Below are 23,454 nucleotides of genomic sequence, written 5' to 3'. Positions count from 1 at the left end.
CTACTTACTGGGTTGGGCAATTGGGAAGCTGACAAAGCCAACCATTTAGGTTCTGATAATTAGAAGAGCGAACCAGGAGGCGATTAATGCTAAGGAGAGAAATAATGGTGGTCTGAATGAGGGATTAACATTAAGGACAAGGATCTGAGAGCTATTTAGGAAGGAAAGATTGATAAGACTTTGTAACTGCCTGATATGAGACATGTAAAAAAAAAAAAAAAAAAGAGTCAAAGATGATACCCAACTCTCTGACTTACATGATGTAGATGGTCACAGTGGTAGATTACCTAATGGTCATAATGCCATTGCAGCTTTTACTCTTTAGGAGTGCTGCTCTGAGACTGCTGTGAAAAGAAGTTGGGTTGGCTTACTGGAAGATGAGAGATCACATGAAAGAGAACCACGTCACCCTTGCTGACAGCACTAAGAACGAAGCCAACTTGGACCTTTCAGTTCAGCTGACCTACTAGCTCAACATAGCTCCATAATGAGCCAGAGATCAACAGAGGAACTGTTGACAAATTATGAGAAATTTTTATTTTAAGCCACCAAATTTTGGGATGGTTACACATCACTGATAATTAAAGATAGAAAAATCAGGAAAAGTCAATGTAAAATGTTATTCCTTATCTTTGCAAGGTGGTGAACTCAAATTACCTAAGATTGGCAAAAAAAAAAAAAAAAGAAAAAAAAAGAACTACAACAACAAAAAACCACACACACAAAAACAAACTCCAGTACAAAGTTTAGAGAAGGGTCTTCCAGTAATTTCTAAGGCACCAAAGGCCTGAATAAGAGAATACTGTAATACTAGAGAAGTTAAAAATCCATCTTTTAGGGGTTGCAGAAACAAAAAGGCACGATCTTCAAACACTCCGAGGAAAGAAAAGCAGAGGCTGTTTGTAGAGGCCTTCGGTACAGGCCCTAACTCCCTTAAACTTCGCACGGGTCAAGGAGACCAGGACTCCTAGGAGAAGAACTTTTCAGAAGGGTCAGCAAAGAGAATACTCGAAGAATTGAGCTGATTCATGAAATGTGTAAAAGCTCCTACACAGTGCCTAGACAAAAACAAGTCATTCACGTAGCAAAACACGGATTGCAACCTTCTCAGGAGGAATTAACCAATATTAATTGTGCACGAGTGAATAGAAAAATAAGACAAAAATCAGCCCTTCCTCATTCAAAGATTAAGAGCGTTATCTGTTGCGCCAGTGAAGAACTACATAGAAACGTTAACAGTGCCCGACTTTAAACGAGATGAAGGCTAGCATTAAAAAAAAAAAATTTTTTTTCAAAGATAAATGATGCTCTAGTATCGAGTGGCTCCTTTACTGCAACAACACGGTCTAAAACCACAAACGGCCCTGAAATGCATCCAGCAGCACGTCAATAAGAGAGACCAGAGAGAAAACGCTAACGGTGAAATTAGAGGCCACTGACCATTGAAAGGAAAAAAGGAAACAGGAAGTGTAGCCTGGACCAAAGATTTGGTGGTAGTGGTGGTGGTGGTGGGGGTTCTTTTAAAATTTCTTTTTTTTTTTTTAAAGATTTATTTATTTATTCATGAGAAACACACACACACACACACACACACACAGAGGGAGAGAGAGAGAGGCAGAGGGAGAAGCAGACTCCATGCAAGGAGCCTGATGTGGGACTCGCTCCAGGGTCTCCAGGATCACGCCCTGGGCTGCAGGCAGCGCTAAACCGCTGCGCCACCGGGGCTGCCCCTTTTAAAATTTCGAAAGTCTTATCAGAAGCAACAGTAGTCCCTTGTCCTCTGCCCGTTGGAAAACCATCTTCATTCCTTTCCGGGATTTATTGCCCCCCCTCCCCCCCCCTCCCCCCACGCTGTGCGGTTTACACGTTTTTAGGTGCAAAAGAGAAGCGCTACTCAAAAGAAGGTTAAGTACTACTCAAGATACTCTGAAGTCAAGAGAAAGCCGCTAGAAGTCGGGAGAAGGAACCGCTAGAAACCGAGGGAAGGGAGGAAGGGAAGGGAAGGGAAGCATCAACCCGGGAACGAAGCCACGTCGCCTTCTGGGCGCAGCAGGCGCTAAGGAAGCCCAGTCCTCGCACTCTCCCCAAGTGTGGCTACCAACGCAGGACTGAATGTCTCGTCTTCCCCGGCGCAACAGCCCCCCTCGCTCCGGGCCGCCGCGGAGGTGATGGCCACTCACCGCTTGAAGGACCGCAGCCAGCAGCAGCCGCAGCCGCAGCGCCGGCCCGAGCCGCCCGCCGGGTCCAGGCGCCATCGCTACGCTCGGCCGTCGGCCTGCGGCTGCCCGGAGGACCCCTCCGCTAGGGGCGTCCACTCCGGAGCCTGATCCGAAGCAGGCTGCCAAGGGCCGTTGCCATCAAACCCCCTACTCCGCGGAGACGGCTGTTACCTAAGGGTAAATGGAAGCTTAAAAGGCCGTCACACATCTTTACATTTGGGATGAATATAAAATCGCCGGGTCCTTTCGAAAACCCCTGTCAGGCATTCTGCTAAACCCCCCAAGTCCGAGCCGCTCCGGGCTCCTTCTTTTCATTCACGGCGTTTCGTCCTGCCGCCAGGAAACCCCGCCTTCGCCGGCTTGGGCCGGCCTCCTTCTCCAGGGTTACCCAATCGCATGCCGACTTGGTTGACACCCCTGGCAAGGGAAACCAACCGGAACACGAACCACGAGCGGAGGCTCCCGGGGTTCTTCGCGCCAATAGGAGCCACGGGACGGGAGCAGGGGGCGGGGCCTCTGGTTGCCGAGCAGCGTACGTGGATGCGTGCGCGTGGAGGCGGAGGGGGATGGGCAGGGGGCGGAGCCGAGGGCGGCGCAGCCGCAGCCGCAGCGCTGGCGGAGGAGCGCGCGGCCGCGAGCAAAGGAGGGAGGGAAGGAAGGAAGAGAAGGAGGCGGGCGGGCAGGCAGGCGGGCGGGCGGGCGCGGGGGTCGGGGACTGAGGCAGTAGGAGAGGCGAGAGCCCGGCAGCCGCTTCGCGCTGTTTGCTGCGCGGGCTTCCGGAGGGGGCGGCCGCTGAGTCGGTCCGGGAGAAGCGGGCACCGGCGGCGTCGGTGCTGGCGCCTGGGGGCGGGGGACCGGGGAGGCGAGAAGGGGGGTCGCTGCGGTGCTTCTCCGGCTGTCGCGCTCTCCTCGCCGTTCTCTCCCGGCTGGGTGGGCTCCCCCCCGGCGTCCCCCTCGCCTCCGGGGCCCCGCTCCCCGCCCCCCGCGGTATGTCTTGATCCCGAGCAGCGGGTTTCATGGGGCTCCTTAGGATTATGATGCCGCCCAAGTTGCAGCTGCTGGCGGTGGTGGCCTTCGCAGTGGCGATGCTCTTCTTGGAGAACCAAATCCAGAACCTGGAGGAGTCCCGATCGAAGCTGGGTAAGCAGCAGAGCCCCTCCGGGGTGAGTGGTGTGCAAGAGGCCGGGCCATAGGGAGGCATTGCAACCGGAGCAAGTGAGGCTTTTTGGGTCTAAACCTGCGATCTGGCTCGGGGGGGTGGGGTGGGGGGCAAGAGGGTGAAAGGGCTTGCAGCGAGAGCTGGGGCTGGGGGCGTCGGAAACACAAGCTCTGGGGACGGTGTGAGTCGAGCTGGAGCGGCGTGCTGGGCTCGCGAGGTCGCCAAGGTGGGCTTTCCCGTGCCGAAGGGGGATCGGGAGGCGGCAGGAGGACACCGAACTCCCTGGGAGCGGGAACTGCTGCTGGAGGCAGAAACGCGCAGCCTCGGGTGTTTCCTGGAGTCTGCTGAAAGCCAGCCCGGGCAGTGTCAGTCCAGGGGTATTCTGATTTGGGATGTGGGCACCTCTGGATACAGGTCCTTGGGGGGGTGGGGGGGGACGGACAGGTTCACCAAGGGATAGATGCTCGGAAATGGAGGGAGATACTGGGAATGATGGGGAGTGAAAGAAATACACTGTAGTGAGTTGCACTCTTGTGCTGGGGGCAGCAAGGGACCACACAACCGACGGGAGGACTAGGCTGCCAAGGTAGGACAGGAAAGAAATACAAAGCTTCAGCGTGATCCTGGAAGGAGGCATCCTGGCATTTAACTACTTTAAAAAAATATTTTTTTTTGCGGGGGAAAGCTAAATTTTATTAACATTCAGGTTTAAGAATAGGAATATGTATGTCCGTGGCCCCCAGGAATGATGTAGTGAGCTTATAGGAGGAGGGAACGCTGAAGGGGAATTACAGTTAAGACTTAAATTTGTAAAAAAAAAAAAAAAAAAAGACTTAAATTTGTGAAAGGAAGAGTAAGATTACACAGTTAATACACCATATGCTTAAGTAACTAGGGAGTTAACAGTGCTTACTTTAATGAGCGGAGGGGTCTGAACTGTGTAACGTTGGGGTATGAAGTTGTGAACGACCAGCAGAACGCACGGGTAATAGGCACCATCCAATCAGGAGGGGACTTTGGCATTTGGGAGGCGTTTGGGATGGGGAGGAGGTGTTAAAAGAATGTTTGCGATACACTTCGGTGTTAAAAATGTACGTGGCATTTAAAAGTGGGCTCAAGAGGCGGTAGTTTGAATATGGAGAAGTAATGCGAAGTGATTTTATGTATATACTTTCACCCCAGCAGCCTTTGAAATACTTTTTGAGAAGCAAGCACTTAAAATACCAGCAGCAAAATCGTTTAGACCAAGTGACAGCCAGGAGCTGCTGTGGATGATAATTAACCTGAAGGAAAAAGTATTAGTAAATAACTGTAACGTTAGAAATACAGCTGCCTATCTGTAGTTTTGGCAGACTTTGGAAAAAGCTTGGAAACGTTTTAAAGAGCAATCTATCAAATCTAATCGAAGTGCAACTAAAATTGAAGGAGGAGCTGAGGATAATTCCAGTCCTCAACGCTAGGGTAAAACTTAACCTGTACAATTTTGAAGAGATACTAAGTTTATTTACCATGATTTTATTAATGTGTCTTGTGTGATGGAAAAATTATTCACCTTCAACATTGAAAATTGACCAAAACACGTTTCCTTTTTGTTTGGATCCACTTAGCATTCAGGGCCATATTCTGGCCTCATTAATGATCCAACTTTACAGAAAAAAAATGACTCCTCTTAGAGAAATTTGAAAGTTATGTTAAAATTAAGATTTGAACACATTGCAGTGGTTAGGATAACTTCAATTTTTTCTTTTTTTTTTTATGCCTCAGATTTTTTTCATAACACTTGAAAGTGGTTTCCATAGACACAACCTAATTGATTTTTAAAGAGAGGATTATCTTAACGTGTAGAAAGCCACAGGTAGAAGGTCTGTTTTTTTTGTTTGTTTTTGTGTTTTTTTTTCATGATTGTTTACAAGAAACCTTTAAATTTCATCAGAAATAGGAAGTACAGATCAAACCAAATACTCAAAAATGAGCCAAGAAGAGCTCAAATACAAAACGCTTGCTGGAACTATCAATGCTCTGGAGCTGCAAAAACATGGCAAGTAAAATGTGTAACTTTATGTCAGCAGTTTTGATTTTTTTTTAAAAAGAAAAGCCTTACAAAAAGCAGTACTAAAAGAGTTATTACCAGTTAATAATCTTCCTTTGGGAAGGAAAGCAGAAGACATAGTTTGACCATAGCCTCTATACCAGGCTTTCATATGTGATATTCTTATGTAATCTTCCAAGAACACCATAGAAAGCTGTCTTTACAGATGCAGAAATAGGCTCATAGGTTATACACTTGACCACATAGCTAAAAGTGCTAAAGTCAGGATTGGAGCCCAGGTACGTGTGATTCCAAATCAAGTGCTTCTTTAATAATACCAGGCTGCTTGGGACTTTATATTGACATTAGACCAAGATTTAGCAGTTTGAATAGAATTTTTAAATAGTAATATCAATGTTTAATTGCATTTATTGCTAAGAATGAATATAATTCTGGGAAAATCTAATTTCTGACACAAAGAAATTGGTTTAGTGTAATGTCTGCTCCTTGTTTATATCTAAATAATGAATATAATTATATTACACAATGAAATGACTGAAATAGTTTATTTCTGTTGTAGCATAAAAGTCTGGAGTTGTTTTCTCTAAGTGTAAGGGTTTTTCCAGGCTTATGCAAAAGTTTTAAAGTTTACATAAATCTATCATTTTAGGGAAGTAGATTTCTTTTGTTACTTGGGAAGATTTTTTTCCCAACCAAGATTATGTACATTCTTTATATTTTGTTATAGTATCTTATAATTTTTATTTTTTACATTTAGTTCATTAAAGCATTTATACATTTATAGAGATTATTTCTTCAATGAATAGCAACTTATGGCAAATAATATATTAACGAATCATCTGTTTTCCTCTGTATGTTACAGTTCTTTTTTTCATATATTACAATTCCTTTTTTTTTCATATATTAAATTTTCCTATGTTTTTGGATTGATTTTGGACTCCATTTTTTCTACTAGTTACAGATTCCTTAAACTCTCAAGACCTATGATAGGCTTCAAGGTATCCATGAATTCCCTGAAATTATATGCATAGGTTTCATCAGATTTGCAAAGGCATATGTGATCCCCTCAATGGTAGGAAACACTGACTTGCAGTAGATGGTTCGTATTTAATGAAGCACATTTTTTATTTCTTTGTTTTTAATATTAGCATTTTATAACATGCAAGCTGTGAGTTGCATTCAGGATACAAACACATTAGTTATGTAAAAAGTTCTCTGGGGTGTTATATTGAAAAACTTTATTAAAATGTATACTTAATTTTTCTAATGAGATATGGGAGATAACATGGAGCCAATGAAAAGTGTTACTTAGCTTACTACTTACTTAGCTGTTAGAATGGCATATCCAAATTTGTTGCTTTTACAAAGTTTTTTCTGAATCTCAAAGAGATACCTGTTGCTAATGCTGACTGATGAAAATAGTGCAATGAATTTGTGATATCAGTGTTAGAATTATATGCTTGATGATTTTCTTTTCTTTCTTTCTTTGTTTTATTTAATTTATTTATGAGGGAGGTAGAGACATAGGAAGAGGGAGAAGCAGGCTCCCCACAAGGAGCCCCATGTGGGACTCAATCCTGGACCCCAGGATCACGCCCTGAGCCAAAGGCAGATGCTCAACCGCTGAGCCACCCAGGCGTCCCGATGATTTTATTTTCTATAAGATCTAGACATTTAAAATAGTATCTCTTGTTCAAATGCTTTAACACCACTATGTTAGTTTGTGAACCTTAGGACATAATCTTTTAAATGAGGACAATTACTCTGAATGGATTATGTATTCCTCTTTATTGGTGAAAATTGTGTTACTCTTTTTACTCTTAAAATCTTCCTAAACTAGTGAACTAACTCCAGGAAAAAGGTTGAGACTGCTTTTTGGAATTTGGTAGTATTTAAAGTACCTGAAATCATGTAACAATATCTGTGATGTTGCCAAGAATGCTGGATTTTTCTACTTTTGAAATTGTTGGAAATTTTCACAGGATCTACTGCTTAGAAGACCTTGGATTAATTAGAATGCAGTCATTCTAGAATTGCTAATTAGTGCTTCACTTTTGAGTCCTGGATAGGATATCTAGTGCTATGAAGTAGTCACTGGAAACAATTGATCTCAATTAAGGTAATCCCAGGATGTCTGTCTACCACTCTATTAAGACTTCTAATAGCTTTTTGGCACCTGGTGGAATTGAAATAATGAATATTCAAACACTGCTCTCCAGAAGACCACTTCTGAAGGATGTTCTTATAGATATCTGGATTTTACAGCCATTGTTCACTATAGCTTGATTATTTACAATTATCTACCCACCTACTAGTAACTGTGTTTATGCACTCTGCCTCTTAACCATAGATTAACTGCCTGTTGGGCCACTTGTGCACCTGAACGAGTTTTCTAACCTACAAGGCAGGATTCCAGAAGTTTTCCTTCATTCTTCTATAATCATCGCTTCTCTTTCCGCTTGAGTATTCTCACTAGCATATGAACATGCTATTATTTCCTCTATCCCAAAACCAAAACAATACTTTTTTTTAAAAGATTTATTTATTCATGAGAGACAGAGAGAGGCAGAGACATAGGCAAAAGGAGAGGCAGGCTCCCTGTGGGGAGCCCAATGTGGGACTTGATCCCAGGGCCCCGAGATGCTCAACCACTGAGCCGCCCACGCGTCCCCATCAATACTCTCTTGACTACCCTTTTCTCAACCAACCTTTGTTCCATATTTTGTATTCCCTTTGCAATAAAACTAAAAACTTGTTTAGTTTCACTGACTCTAATTGTCAAACTCACCGGTAGTTTCCCTAAATCCTGTGGTCAATTTTTGGTCTTCATTTGGTTTGACCTATCCGCAAAATTTAACACAATTGATCACGTTTTCTTTTTTTCATAGATTTTCTTCTAAGATACTATACTCTTGGTTTTCTTCCCACCTCATTGGTGGTTACTTCTCTGAATCCTGTGTTAGAGTCTCCTTTTCTCCTCAACCTCTTAGCATAAGAATAGCCCAGGGCTCAGTTCTTGGAACTCTTCCCTATTCTCCCTCAGTTGGTGATTTATATGCTGACAACTTCCAAATATATATTTCTAATTCAAGTTTATTTCCTAGGAATTTGGGTAACCACTTGAGTTTTGTCTTTGAGTAATTAAGAGACATCTCAAGCTCAAAGTGTCCAAAATGGGTTTTCTGATATCTCTGTCCACTGCCTCATCCAACCTGAATCCATTTTATCTTTGATGTTCCCTATTTCAGTTGATTGCAGCTCTCTCCTTTCAGTTGCCAGGGTTTTACTTGACTTTTCTTTTTTCACACTCCGCATCTAATCTGTCAGAAAAATCTTGTTAGCTTTACCTTCAAATATTTCTAGAATATGACTACTATTCAGCCCTTGCACTGTTTTCACCGTAATTCAAGATACCATCATCTTTTCCCTGGATTACTGCCATGTCTTAACTAGTCTGCTTCCATTCTTGCCTTTCTACAGACTATTCTTCTTTTTTTAAAATTTATTCATGAGAGAGACAGAGAGAAACAGAGACACAGGCAGAGGGAGAAGCAGGCTCCACGCAGGGAGCCCGACTTGGGACTCGATCCCAGGACTCCAGGATCACTCCCTGGGCCGAAGGCAGGCGCCAAACCGCGGAGCCACCCAGGGATCCCCTTTACAGACTATTCTTTTTTTTTTTTAATTTTTATTTATTTATGATAGTCACACAGAGAGAGAGAGGCAGAGACACAGGCAGAGGGAGAAGCAGGCTCCATGCACCGGAAGCCCGACGTGGGATTCAATCCCGGATCTCCAGGATCGCGCCCTGGGCCAAAGGCAGGCGCTAAACCGCTGTGCCACCCAGGGATCCCCAGACTATTCTTAATATAAAAGCTAGAGTGATCCTTTTAAGATGTAAATCAAATCACATCACGTCACTCTTTATAAAACTCTTGAGGGCAGCCCGGGTGGCTCAGCGGTTTGGCACTGCCTTTGGCTCAGGGTGTGATCCTGGAGACCCAGGATCGAGTTCTGCGTTGGGCTCCCTGCATGGAGCCTGCTTCTCCCTCTCCCTGTGTCTCTGCCTCTCTCTCTCTCTCTGTATCTCTGTCTCTCATGAATAAATGAATAAAATCTTTAAAAAAAAAAACCCAAAAACCTCTTGAGAGGTTATCACTCCTGAATTAGAGTGATACTAGCTGCTTTTAAAACAAAGCCCATGGTTTTATTGGCTGAACACGGTAAATAACTTTTTTTTTTTTTTTGTCTGTTCACGTATTAGGTGATTATTTTGGTGGATAGTTTTCCTCTACATGGGTGATTGATTAGGGTCTTGGGTACTCTTGTCATCTAGTTCTATCATTCAGGCTTTGGAGTTCTCTGCTGTCAGCCCTGAGAAGGGGCAAGAAAAGGATGAGGAGGTCCTCCTTTCTAAACTTTTCGGTCTCTCTTATCCTCAGTTTATTGGTGAGGACTATTCAAGGAGTGTGGGGTTGGGAAATGGGGTTTTTAGTTGGCAATTTCTTACCAGTTACAACTGTGTATTATGGAAGGGGGCAGCATACATTTGAATTTTTTGAAGCCCTTTGCATAAATCCTAAAATTTATTTAGATTTGTTTTATGCTTCAGCATATAAACTGTCTCAGTAAGTGTACTGTGTGACTATTTTTCAATGTATATTGTTATAGTGTGGAATATGCAGTACATGTCAATTAGGTCTAATTGGTTGGTAAAGTTGTACTTCTATATCCTTGATCATCTTTCTGCTTTCTTGTTGCATCAATTATAGACAGGGGTTTTGAAGTCTCTGATAATAATTGTGGCTTTGTCTGTTTTTGCTTGAAGCTCTGTTATTTTTTGCTCCATGTATTTTGAAGTACTATGATTAGGTGCATAAATGTGTAGGAATGTCATGTCTTCTTGACTAATTAACTCCTTTTTCTTTATGAGATGACCCCTTTTATCCTTGGTAATGTTCTTTGCTTTGAAACCTACTTGATCTGATTAGCCACTTTGGTTTTCTTTTGATTAGTGTCAGCATGATAGATCTTTTTCCATTCTTTGATATTACATTGTTTGTATCTTTTTATTTAAAGTGAATTTTGTATAGGCAGCATGTAGTTGGGGCTTGCATCCAATTTCAAAATCCTCCTTATAAATGGTGGTGTTTAGAGCATTTACTGTTAATGTAATTATTGATGTGGTTGGGCTTAAATGTGTGAGTTCCTATTTGTTTTGCATTTGCTCCATCCATTCCTTGTTTCCCCATTCTCTTTTTTTTGGCTGCTTTAGGATTTAATTGAGTACTTTGCTATTCCATTTTATCTCATTTGTTAATTTATAAGTAGTGCACTTCCATGTGATTTTTTTTTTTTTTTTTAGTGGTTGCTTTAGGGTTTATGGCATACATTATAGTATGTCATATGTAAGAACCTTAATTATACTTCCATTTCCTGTCTCTTGGCTTTTTGCTACTGTTATTATATATTTTAGCTTTACATATAGGTTCCATAATAGTTATTTTAAATAGTTCTCTTTTAAAGAGATTAAAAATTCCTGTTTTTTATTTAGTCATCCATTTTCCATTCCCAGTGCTCTTCATTCCTTTGTGTAGATGCAGGTTTTCATCTGGTACTATTTTCCTTAATCCTGAAGAATTTCCTTTAAAATTAATCATGCTGGGGTGCCTGGATGGCTCAGTCACTTACGCAACTGCTTTGGGCTCAGGTTATGATCCCAGGGTCTTGGGATAGAGCCCTGCTTTGGGCTCCCAGCTCAGTGGGGAGTCTGCTTCTCCCTGTTCCCCTGTGCCTCCCCACTATTTGTTCTCTCTTTGTCTGAAACAAATAAAATTGCAAGGGTACTAAAATTAGTTGGTGATGAATTCTTTTCACTTTTGTATGTCTGAAAAAGTCCCTAGTTGCCTTAGATATTTTTACTGGGTATATAATTTTAGGTTGATATATTTTTTTTTTTTCTTTCGGTGCTTTACAAATGTTGCTCCATTGTCTTTGGCTCACATTGTTTCTTATGAGGCTGCATCATTATTATCTTTGTTAAGCTGTACATAATGTCCTTTTTCTTTTGACTGCTTTTAAGATTTTCACTAGGTTTTAAGTAACTAAAATGGACCTTGCTGTAATTTTCTTCATGTTTTAATATGCATATTATTTTAGTTAATATTTTTGATACAGTGTATGTGTTATTTTGGTTAATAGTAACTTAAAAAATATGAATTAAAAATTTAGCTGCACAGTGTAAACATCATAACTGAAGTCCTACCGCAAAAATGAATTTTTATCTCGTCTTCAGTAAAGAGAGTTGTAAACTCAGCCCTTCTTTTTGTTCACCTGAAAGGAGCTTAGTGTGTAGGGCTATCTGTGGTTTTTCTAATTTCTAAGGTGTAATGTAAAAAGACAATGTCTTAAGTAGTCATTGATAAATTGATAAATCTTATATTTCGAATATAGGGAGGAATGTTGGAGCTTTGAGTAAAATGAATTGTTGAATTAAAATTGATAAAATCCCCCTCCAGCCTTGCATTTAATTGTTTTAGCTTTGTTCATATTATACTAAAACTAGTTCAACAGTTGATTTTGACATGAAGATTGTTGGTCAAATACAACTGAGAAGTTTGTGATTATTTTGTGTTTAGATTTTAGGAAGCTGCCTCTAATTACCAGTATTTTTAATTACACCATAGTATTGTTTTTAATAAAATACAGTGTGTTATACACCTGTGGCAGAAAGCCAGCGTAGCTAAATTGTTTCCTTCATAGAAGAGCTAATTAGTAAAACTGGCTTAACATGATCTTAAGGTATATTTATGTGAACAGCTTCTTCATTTTGTTAAATAGGATGGAATAAAAACCATTCACCATTGTCCTCTAGAACATAAATTTCTTATCTTCCCTTCATGTTTTGAAGATTAAAACAAAAGAAGCAAACATACTTCTAATGAAATTTGTGTTTCATAGTAGATTTCTCAGCAAGGAAAATTAGGGGTATGTGTGACTTTTGCTTTGAACCTGGGAATTGCTAGTGATAGTCTCTCTCTGATTTGGGATAAACCTGTCCACGGATGTCTGATTGATGAAATGTCATTTGCACCCTTTTTATTTTGTCCTAGGTTAGAACTCTGACTAATTAAGCCTGTGACTAGCTACAACTAGTCCTTCTCATGACTGCTCTGACTTCCCTTTTATTTATTTATTTTTTTTACTTGATTTGAATCTCTTCCTTCTTTACCATTGGGCCCATGTTTTTTCAGTGGTTTTCTGCTTTTCCCACCAATGGCAAGCCATCATGACCCATGAACCTTTATCTATAATATAATAATAACTAACAGTTGTTGAATACTTACTGTAACCTAGGCATACGTTTAGTGTTTTATATGTATAACTTCATTTAGTAGAAATGTTGCTTATTTCTGCCATCCTCAGTGGGAAGATAAAATGATCTTCAAATGATGTAGTGAATGTGAAAATGTTTGTAAACTATAAAAAAACTACAAGTTATTAATAGTGATAATATATTTACCTTCTTTTTGTTGCTGTTGTCTTTTTGTAGTTCTTTTTTTTTTGTAGTTGTCTTTTTGTAGTTCTGAGTTTACTTTCTTTTTTTGCTGCTGTAGGCTTTGTCCAGTGCTTTATCTCGTAGGATTACACTTGTCTGATAGCGTTTAGATAAATAATGATGTTACATGAGTTAAAGATTTGGCATTCGGGTTAACTATTTCTTTCCTCACTTAGGAAGGAATAAAAATCACTGACATTATTATTATTTGCTCCTAAAGATAGACATCTTTTTTTTTTTTTTTTAGACATCTTTTTACTTTGATGAAAATTACAGAAAAGTCCTGGCTCTTTAGCATGAATGAAGTTCCTTCACTCTTTCCTACTATTCTTTGCCAACTTGGAAGTTTAGGATGGATTTTTATAAAATGCGTGTTAAATTGAATTGTGACAAGGAAATTCCTGTGTGTGTGTGTGTGTGTGTAATACTCCTTAGGTTCTAAATAATTTTTTCAAAAGTGTTGATACTCAAATTAGTGGAGGAAAAAGGAGCCCAAGCCTATTTCTCCACTATGGAAAAGTTTTATGTGCTAGTTCCTTTATTGTCAGTTTTCCCCACAGTGATTCATTGTCATATTCTCAAATACAGGGGGAAAAATGTGTTCTGTATCCTTTATTTTAATTGAGGAATTTGAACTTTCCTTACTTTTTTATTTGAATATAGAATAAATTGTATTTATAGATTTAATGCTGAGATTATGAGACTCCTAAATAATAGACACAGCATCAGAAATTTTTCAACACTCAACTACAATTAAATAAAACACTTACTTCAGCCTCAGAGGTAAATTTTTGAGTAATAGCATCATTGCTGCCTTTTATTTAAGGAGTCAAGGAAACATTCCATATTTGCATTTGGTTACACAATAAGAGTGAAGTGGAAAGGTCTTATTAACTTAGTAATAACAAAAGACAGTTTGGGAAAATCAGGCATTTAGTTATAAGGATTGAGGTAATATGATATTGTAGCATAAATGCCTTGTGATACTGTTCTTGCTATGATATTACAGGTTCTGGGATTTACAGTGGTTCTCACTGTAAAACCTGTTAAGGTAGAACCTTATATATTTATTATTAACTGAATTTTGACAGAGAATTTAAGACCACATTGTTGATTATTTAGAAAAAAATAATAGTATGTAAGTAATCTATTTGGTTTTTAGTTTAAGAAAATCTGATAGTTTATAACTTCTTCGCATAGCCATGATAGCTAAGAAGAATTGGGCTGGGTTGACATTTCTAAGCTACAGGTTTCAAATATGATTTAAAGTAAGTATTGTTGGATTAACATTAAAGGCTAAAAAGAACTTGCCAAAGCTTAAGTTAAAGATCGTTTTGAAGAGAGCTGTTGCCTTTATTTTTAATTTTTTTTTAACCATTTCTCTGGTTGTTCATAGTACATACAGTATCACATAACTGATGTGATATACTGATTCATTTTATAGCCTAAGCAGTAGCAACCTAATTATCTTTCCTGGGGATGGACATATTCCTGAATAAATAAAGTGATGCACAGAAGTCGTATAATGTTTTGTTTTAGGCCAGGGTCATGATCAAATATGTTAACGTATGACTTATATAATTAAAATTACTGATTTAATAAATAGTAATACATAATAGCAAGTCTTTTTTCTATATTAGAATAGCATTTATAATAGATAAGGAAGATGGCTACTAAAAGCACATGCACTGTCAGACATAAGAAGTGGGAGCTCTTTTCAAGGAAGGAGGCAGAAGAGAGGAAAAGTGCAACAATCTAGGTTAAGTTAGTATGGTGACCTGGCTTCCTTAAAAGCTTCTGAGCGCAGTTCTGAAGAAACTAATGCATTTACAGTATGCCTTTAAAATAATACGGCACAAAATAAGACTCTTTTTTCAAAGTTGTCACCTTGAGAAAATTATACAATAAAAAATACTTGAAAAAATATTTTGGAATTGTATGGAATTGGTTTTAGAAGTTTTAAAACTACAGAAGGTTGTGGGACCTGGGTGGCTCAGTCAGTTAAGTGTCTGCCTTCAGCTCATGTCATGATCCAGGGTCCTGGGATTGAGCCCACATTGGGCTTCCTGCTCAGTGGGGAGACTGCTTCTCCCTTTCCCTCTCTCTACCTGGGCTTGTGTCCCTCACTCACGCTCCCTCTCAAATCTTTTTTTTTTTTTTTTTTAAATAAAACTATACAAGGTCATTTTTATTTCTTTATAGGCAAAGCTTAAAATTATGATTTAAAATTTTAAATTATAAAAGTAATTATAGATTATTTGGAAAAAGGGGAAGGAAAGAATCCTTATTTCGTGTACTAACACGCCTATTCTCTGCAAGTTTCTTTCACGTAGGTTTCTTACATAAAAGTCATTATAATATTTTTTTCATTAAAAAAAATATTTATTTATTCATGAGAGATATAGAGAGAGGCAGAGACATAGGCAGAGGGAGAAGCAGGCTCCCCACTAGGTCTTGATCCCAGGGCCCTGAGATTGCCAACTGAGCCAAAGGCAGATGCTCCACTGCTGAGCCACCCAGGTGTCCCTTATCTTTTCATTTAACATCAGATCATAAACATATTCCTAGGTTGTCACAGTAGCTAACATAACCGTGGAATAATAAGCTCCCTTTTTGAGGAGAGGAAATAGTTTTTTAATAGGATTTCAGCCTTTCATTATGGTAAACTATAAAATAATCATTTGTATTGATTTTGTTTCATTTAGCTGTAATATTCTAAATATAATAACATATAAGTTTCAGATTCTCCTTAGTTGGATTGAAATTTGAAATTCCAATCTAGGGATCCCTGGGTGGCGCAGCGGTTTGGCGCCTGCCTTTGGCCCCGGGCACGATCCTGGAGACCTGGGATCGAATCCCACATTGGGCTCCTGTTGCATGGAGCCTGCTTCTCCCTCTGCCTGTGTCTCTGCCTCTCTCTCTCTCTCTCTCTCTCTCTCCCCCTGTGACTATCATAAATAAATAAAAATTAAAAAAAAAAAGAAATCCCAATCTAGAATATATTTATTTTTATTCTGCTTTGCCATTTGGTTTCATTCATAGCTGATCAAGGTTTTGTGAGGTCTCTAACTTTTATAATTTCAGGGGTCCTTTTTTAAAAAAAGTACAAAATATGAATAGAAAATCATGTCTACGACTTTTGGAAGGGGGACCATGCCAAATATGAACTGAAAGTTTTAACTTTATTAGTTTTATAGTATAAATCCACAGTGATTCCATCCTTCTGATGCCTCATGATACTCAAAGCCCAGGGAGAGTACTCTCTGATATACAAAAGGACTGTTCTTTTTCTCTTTAAAGCAAATTGTACATCTTTCCATCTATATATTTTTGTCTCTTACACTCAGCCCTTTTAATTGTGAATACTTCGTTTGTGAAACACTAGATGAAGCTATAAAAGTTGGTTAATGTTGGAGATAACTGCTTAGGTCTGTGGAACAGATAATTAATCCCTCCCCATCCATAGAAATTCTGTACCAGTTGAGCAAATACATAAGGGAATCAGGTGTAGATAAGAATTTTGGTTGGATAAAGCTGGATTGGAAAGTTTGGCTTAGATGTGTCACCACTATGTCTTCCCAATACTCTTCATCTCTGATGATTTTTCCAACCATTTCCTACGCTAGACAACTGCAGGTCAGAACATATGTTTAGGTCTACGACATAGAACAGCAAAAACTGTATGTATCTGCAGATAAAGACTGGCTCTAAATGAAAAAGAATTTATGCGACACTGAACAAAGCATGCCCAGTTCCATCTCCCAAATTCATCAGAAAAGTCCATCTTTTACTCTCTCCCTCCCCACACTATGAATGAGCCTTTTTTTTTTTTTTTTTTTTTTTTTTTTTGGTATTAAGGCTATTAACTTCACATTTTTCCCTATATAGTAGTTGGCTTTTCAGTTTGGCTCATGGTGTTTTTATGTATGCCATAGATTTTGATTTTGACAAAATTATTCATCCTTTAGGGTTTTTGCCTTTGGTTGTGTGTGTGTGTGTGCGTGTGTGTATATATATATATATATATATATGTATGAGTGTAACATCTATATAATTTTATTTAAGTGAGTATGTGCTCAGTGGTATTCTAGTTTATCTTCATTTATTCTTTTAAGAAATTTCATTTCCTTATTTAAACATATTTTCTAACTTTTTTTTTTTTTTTAAATCTCTGAAGAACTTTTAACATTTCTTGTAGGTCTATGGTAAGAAATTCCCTCAGTTTTTGTTTCTCTGAAAAAATCTTGGGCAGCCTGGGTGGCTCAGCAGTTTAGTGCCACCTGATTCTGGATACCTGCGATCGAGTCCCACCTTGGGCTCCCTGCATGAAGCCCGCTTCTTCCTCTGCCTGTATCTCTGCCTCTCTCTCTGTCTCATGAATCAATAAATAAAATCTTAAAAAAAAAAAAAAAAAAAAAAAAAAAAAGAGGGATCCCTGGGTGGCGCAGTGGTTTAGTGCCTGCCTTTGGCCCAGGGCGCGATCCTGGAGACCCAGGATCGAATCCCACGTCGGGCTCCCAGTGCATGGAGCCTGCTTCTCCCTCTGCCTGTGTCACTGCCTCTCTCTCTCTCTCTCTCTCTCTGTGACTATCATAAATAAATTAATTAATTAAAAAAAGATTTAAAAAAAACAAAAAAAAAAGAAAATCTTGATAATGTCCTTCACCTTTTGAAGAATCATTTTGCTGGATGCAGCGTTCTAGGTTGGTGTGTTTTTTTTCTTTTAACACTTTTACTTCAGTCTCTTATTGCTTGCATGGTTTCTTTTTCTTTCTTTTCTTTTTTTTTTTTGAAAATTCACACCTACTTTTTTTTTTTTTTAATTTATTCATGAGAGACACAGAGAGAGAGAGAGACAGACATAGGCAGAGGGAGAAGCAGGCTCCTCACAGGGAGCCCCATGTGGAACTTGACCCTGGGACCCCAGGATCACACCCTGAGCAGAAGGCAGATGCTCAACTGCTGAGCCACCTAGGAGTCCCATCTTGCATGGTTTCTGAAGAGAATTCTGATATAATTCTTAATGTTATTTGTCTTAGGTAAGGTGTTATTTCCTCTGGCTTCCTTCAAGATCTTCTGTTTTTGCTTTTCTGTAGTTTGAATATGATGTACCTAAGCATAATTTTTTTTTTTTCAGTATTCTCTTTGGTGATCTCCGAGCTTTATGGATCTGTGATTTGATATCTGTCATCCATTGGAAAATTTTCAGCCATTATTCATTCAGATTTCTTCTATTTTTTTTTTTTTTGTCTCCCAATGTTTCTGTTATGCATATGTTACACATTTTGTAATCATCCCACAGTTTTAGATATTCTGGGTTTTTTTGTTTATGTTTATTTTTTCCTCATAGTCTTTCAGTTTGGGAATTCGTATTGATTTATTGTCAAGCTTACTGATTACTTTCTTGGCTGTATGCAGTCTGTTAACCCATCAGAGGCATTCATTTCTGTTACAGTGTTAATTAATTTTGTCATTTTCCTTTGATTCATTCTTAGAGTTTTCATATCTCTGCTTACATTATCTACGCATTCCTTCATGGTGTCCACCTTTTCCATGGAAGCCCTCAGTATATTAGTCATAGATACTGAATTCTCAGATGTGGTAATTCTGAAAATACGTGTTATATCTGAGTCTGAGTCTGATGCTTGCTTTGCCTCTTAACATGCCTTTTAGCATGCCTTGTGATTTTTTTGATAGCCCGGCATGATGTACTGAGTAAAAGGAACTCAGGTAAATAGGCCTCAGTATGAAGTTTTATGCTATCTGGCTAGCAGGCTTTAATTGTAAGTCCGAGGTTAAAATTTCCTCTAATGTCCTTGTCTTTGGGTTTCTCTAGTAACTCCTGAGGCTTGTATTTCTTACAGCTATTAGATATTACAAGATATGCCTTATTGTTGGCAGGTAGGTATGGGGGTGGGGAAAGCCTTCTATTATCCTATAATTAGATTTAAGTCTTTTAGTGAGCCTGTGCAGTGACTTTCTGTAGTGCTTGTTAGCTCTCCTGCCCTTCTCACCTCAGCAGGTGAGACAAGAACTCTGGAGAGGATGGAAGTTAGGTATTTCCTTTACCCGGGGTTGGCTATAGGCTTTGGTAAAGTAGTTTTCTTTGAGGGCAGGACTTTGCTATGGAGAACAGAGAGCTCTGGGGAATTTCAAATGACTGCTTTTCCCCATCCCTCTGTTGGAAGTAAGAGGGGATTTTTCTCAGGTCTTCATAGTGTAAACCTGTTGATGCAGCTGGAGGTAAAAAAAACTTAGGAAAGTTCATCTCCCCAAGCCTGCCCATTCCCTAAATTTTTTTTTTTTGTCGTTGTTGTTCAAGTTAGTCCACACTGAACTTTCAGTAATTTACCAATTATAGTTAGTGTTCCCAGGGATACTGGCCCCACCTGTGGGCTTCACAGCTCCTATAAGCTGTGATTGTATTCACCTGTCTCTCCAATTTTCAGGGCGCAGTTTGCTCTGGTCCTCGATTCTCTGATGGATCTAACAAGAGTTGTTGATTTTCAGTTTGTTCAGCTTTTCTCGTATTGTGAACATGGTAGTAATGACTTCCAAGCTCTTTTCACATCTAATCAGAAACACCTTTAGTGATATTTTGTAAGTAATCACACAATTTTATTCTGCTACTTTTAGTTTTTGACTTTTATGTTTTCAGTCCATCTGGAATTTAGATTTGTAGGAATATAGGGAATAGGGTATGTATCTGTTTGCACTACTTTGCTTAACAATCTTTGGGTTAGGGTTTTCTGCTTTTTTAAATTCTTATAGCCTATTTATATTCTTTAGTGTCTGGTAGCGATAACCTTTCCTTCATGATTCTTTGCTTTATTTGTTTATTCCAGTTGAACTTCAGAATCATTTTGTTAAAAAAAAATATTAAGATTACTAATTGAAATACTTCAGATAAATAATGGGATTAGAATAATAGTGTTTTGTTTGGGCTTCCCTATCTGGAAATCTTTATCTTTGGCTATTCAGGTCTTTTACAGTTGGAGGTTTATAATTTGTTTTCAGTTATGTAAGTTTTTGTGAGATGTATTTTGTGCATTTTAAAACCCTTTTTATTTTGAAATAATTTTAGACCTACATGGAAGTTGCTCAAATAGAGTACACAGAGTTCCTGTGTACTCACATAGCTCCCCCAATGGTAGCATCTTATAAAACTGTAATATAGTTATCAAAGCCAGGAATTGACATTGGAATGATACTATTAACTAAGGACTTTATTTGGATTTCATAATTTTTTACATGCATTCTTAAATATATATGTCTATATGTCTGCTATTTTTGCAATGGCCTTTTACTACACACTTCCTGCCCTCTCATCCTTCTACCTTACCTCCCCTTCCTCTCTATTGGAGAGTGAGAATGATACTAATTTTCAGGAAGCTGCTTTGCCAACAGATTTGAAATTCTAAAAGCTTTTCGGTTGCTTTCATTGAGGTTTTTAGAAATATAATCTTCTCATTTGCTGATAGTGTTATTTTTGTTTCTTTCTGTATCCTGTCATATTGCACTGGCTAGATTTCTAGTTATTTTGTTCTGATTTTTCTGTAGTTGTCCTTTGGGCCTCACATTTAAGGGGAAAATCAGCTATCGATATGTATTATTAGTTGATCTCTCTAATATTTGCTATTAAAATTAATCATTGATATGTAATGAGTGCTTTGCCATGTTTCTGGAATTCTCACCACATTATACAAATCATCTCATTTAATCTTCACAACTTCCTAAATCAGGTGTCACTATTGTCTCTGTTTACAGATGAGTAGTAAATTGGTTTAGGTTAAATAATTTAAAGTTTCATAGCTTAGCTCACACTCAAGTTTTTTATTCATTTTGCATTTAACAATTCTTTATCTCCTATAGCAATACAAAAGATGAATTTTAAGCTATTCGGATAAATTTGATTCTAGGGCATGCATTAATTCTATGGGGTGGTATTCTGGAATTAAATTAATTTTATAAAATTCAGATTAAATACTTTGCAAATTGCTATTCCAGTGTTTAAGTATATGTATCAAAAATGTATATTCTTTAAAGGATAGAAGTACGAAGCCTGCTTCTCCCTCCCTTTCTTTTGCAGATATAGCTATTGTTGTGTATTTAAATATGTCAAGATTGTTTTAGTGAGATGGATGTGGAATTAATTGTGGGAGTACAAAGAAGTTAATATTGTATACTTAATTATAGAGAACATTAACTTTTTCAGGAACATCAAATGTGATCTCCCTTGCAGTTTAAATTTAGTATGGATTCTTATTTCTGATGACTTTAAGATGATAGAGTAATATAGACTGTTTTATTTCAAATGAGCCTTGAAGGACATTTTACTCAGTTTCCTTTCCATTGTAGGAATACTTCTTTTCTGACATTTTTTAGCATGTTATTTGCGGGAAAAGGGTTAATTTTTTATTCTAGTTGCAGTCTTTAATTATTTTTAAAATCATTGCCTTTCCTCCTGTCTTGTGTGTACATATCTCTTTCAAATTTGAACCAGTTTTAGTGTACCTATATTGTTTTCTTTAGGCACTTTTGTGTTTTGCATTGGCATTCATTGGTTCCTTTTGTTTCACTTAAACTTATTTCAGTAACTTAATTAGGTAAAAGCTGTAAAACCATGCTTGTGCTTATTTATCTTAACAATGTAGTAAGTTAATCCTTTAAATTGTATTTTGTCATTGACTTTGGTTACATGTGTACTCAACAGTTAATTCTCTGATATTTGACTGGATCACTCATTAAATGTTTTTAGCTTGCATTACTTTCACCAAGCTGTTACATAACATTACTTCTCTGAAATCTTCTGGAAGGAGAGATAAAGATTTCTTCTGGTATGTTGATTTCTTCTGGTCAAAGGAAAGTACATTGGTAGAACAAGGTGTATAAAGTGTTTTATGTTTGAAGATGGACTATATCTACAGATGTCTTTTTTTCTGAAGTTCTTTGCTAAGGTAATGAGAAGGTGAGTGAACTTATTAGAGGTAAATGGCTTGAAATTTTGAAATTAAAGTGTACGTAGACTTTTCTTTTTGGCATTAGGGGTATTTTCTAGCTCCATTGCTTAATTCTTTAAATGAGAATCTTCTTTCCCAATACAAATATCCATCACTTTAAGTTGCTGTGAATAATTCAATTCCTCCTTCCCATTTCTCTTTCAAGCTTTTTCATTCTCTTCTCAGTTGAGTTCTTTATACTCAGTCTTTTCTGACAGCATTTTTTTTTTTTTTTTTGGAAGGCAAGGACTCCCTACCTAGCTTTTGTGATAGCCCAGTTATGAAAAACAGTGGGATAAATGTTCACATTATAACTTTCCTTTTATTGGCTAAGGTGGTGCAGATTAGTAGAAAAGCAAAAACAAAAAATAGTGAATGTTGGCAAGTGTTCAGGTATATCTTCTTTTGTATCATTCACCTTTGGCTCAGATCAGTAACTGTTTATGAGTAAGTTTTTCTCAGCCTTAGAAATGAGTTGAAAAAAATAGGAGTTGAGAATAATGTGTGGATAACTGATTAGTATCCACCTCAGTGAGGTGTTGGATGGATTAATTGATTCTTAGAGAGCCTGAGAAATGTTAAAGCAGTATAAATGCAGACTACTATTATGATACAGTAAAAGCTATGTTGGAAAAAAAAAAAAAGTAATTGAACTGGTACTGGTAGAAGAATCTTCCTTTAAGGGAGAATTGGATTTGAGTTTCTGTATGGTCTTACATTCTGAATACTAATTAGTCCTTGAGCATATGTAAAACTGAAGTGTTGTTTTTTTAAAAAAGTTGTGAAATGTTTATGCAAATTTAAATTTAAATTTCTTGCCACAGAAAGCGTGTAGGAAGGCTTCTTGACGTTTGCTTTCAGACTGGGTGATTTCTCATCGATAGGGCTGAGCCATTTTCATCATTAACCTTTTGGATTTTTATTTTCGTTAAGGATAAGAGTTAAATGTAAATCCTTTGGAAAGATAAATGTTTCCAATCTCCCACTTATTTCAGGGTATAGACTAATTGCAGCTCTTTATTAATACAATAGTAAAAGGTCTTTTCCATTCCTCCCAAATCTGTGGGTTATCTGTTATCTGATCCATTTGCTGAGTTTGTTTTTGTGATGGAAAAATTAAGTTGTTTGAGCTGAAGTATGTCAGGATCACTTAGAAAAATGTTACTGTTTGTTGTACCACAAAGACTACTTAGCTTTTTTACTCCATATCATATATGTGTTTTCATTTTCTGTTTGTGAAATAATGAATCAAGTTTATACTGTTAGAATCTTAGAGTGGTGGTTTTCAGTGTTAGTCACTTGGAGTCATCTCAGAAGCTTAAAGACAAAACAAACAAACAAAAAAACCCGGGGCTGGCTGGTCTCACCCTCCGAAGACTGATTTGATTGCTTGGGCATCAGTTCCTGGTGTGATTCTCTCTTGTGCAGCTAAGGTTGGAAGCCTCTATTCTAAAGACTCAGACTGAATC

The 23,454-nt window shown here is 38.2% G+C and overlaps 2 protein-coding genes across 3 annotated transcripts in view; one reads left to right on the top strand and one right to left on the bottom strand.

Annotated features, from left to right (window-relative positions):
• Positions 1-2,478, bottom strand: part of SELENOF (selenoprotein F) — a 49,140-nt gene extending 46,662 nt beyond the window's left edge. Inside the window, exon 1 of the mRNA XM_041749680.1 lies at positions 2,181-2,478. Within this exon, the coding sequence (XP_041605614.1) occupies positions 2,181-2,255 (75 nt within the window). The 5' untranslated portion in view covers positions 2,256-2,478. The remainder of the gene's footprint in view (positions 1-2,180) is intronic.
• Positions 2,479-2,858: 380 nt separating this feature from the next.
• The window catches only part of HS2ST1 (heparan sulfate 2-O-sulfotransferase 1), a 174,089-nt gene continuing 153,493 nt past the window's right edge, over positions 2,859-23,454 (top strand). The window contains exon 1 of one of the 2 annotated variants that reach the window (XM_041749034.1): positions 2,859-3,359. In XM_041749034.1, the coding sequence (XP_041604968.1) occupies positions 3,236-3,359 (124 nt within the window). In that variant the 5' untranslated portion in view covers positions 2,859-3,235. The remainder of the gene's footprint in view (positions 3,360-23,454) is intronic. The other variant, XM_041749035.1, reaches the window with a different exon arrangement.

The sequence above is a fragment of the Vulpes lagopus genome, chromosome 3, assembly GCF_018345385.1.
Source record: "Vulpes lagopus strain Blue_001 chromosome 3, ASM1834538v1, whole genome shotgun sequence".
Lineage (NCBI taxonomy): Eukaryota > Metazoa > Chordata > Mammalia > Carnivora > Canidae > Vulpes > Vulpes lagopus.
Note: the sequence above shows the minus strand (reverse complement) of the source record. Positions and strands in the feature narration are given on the sequence as shown.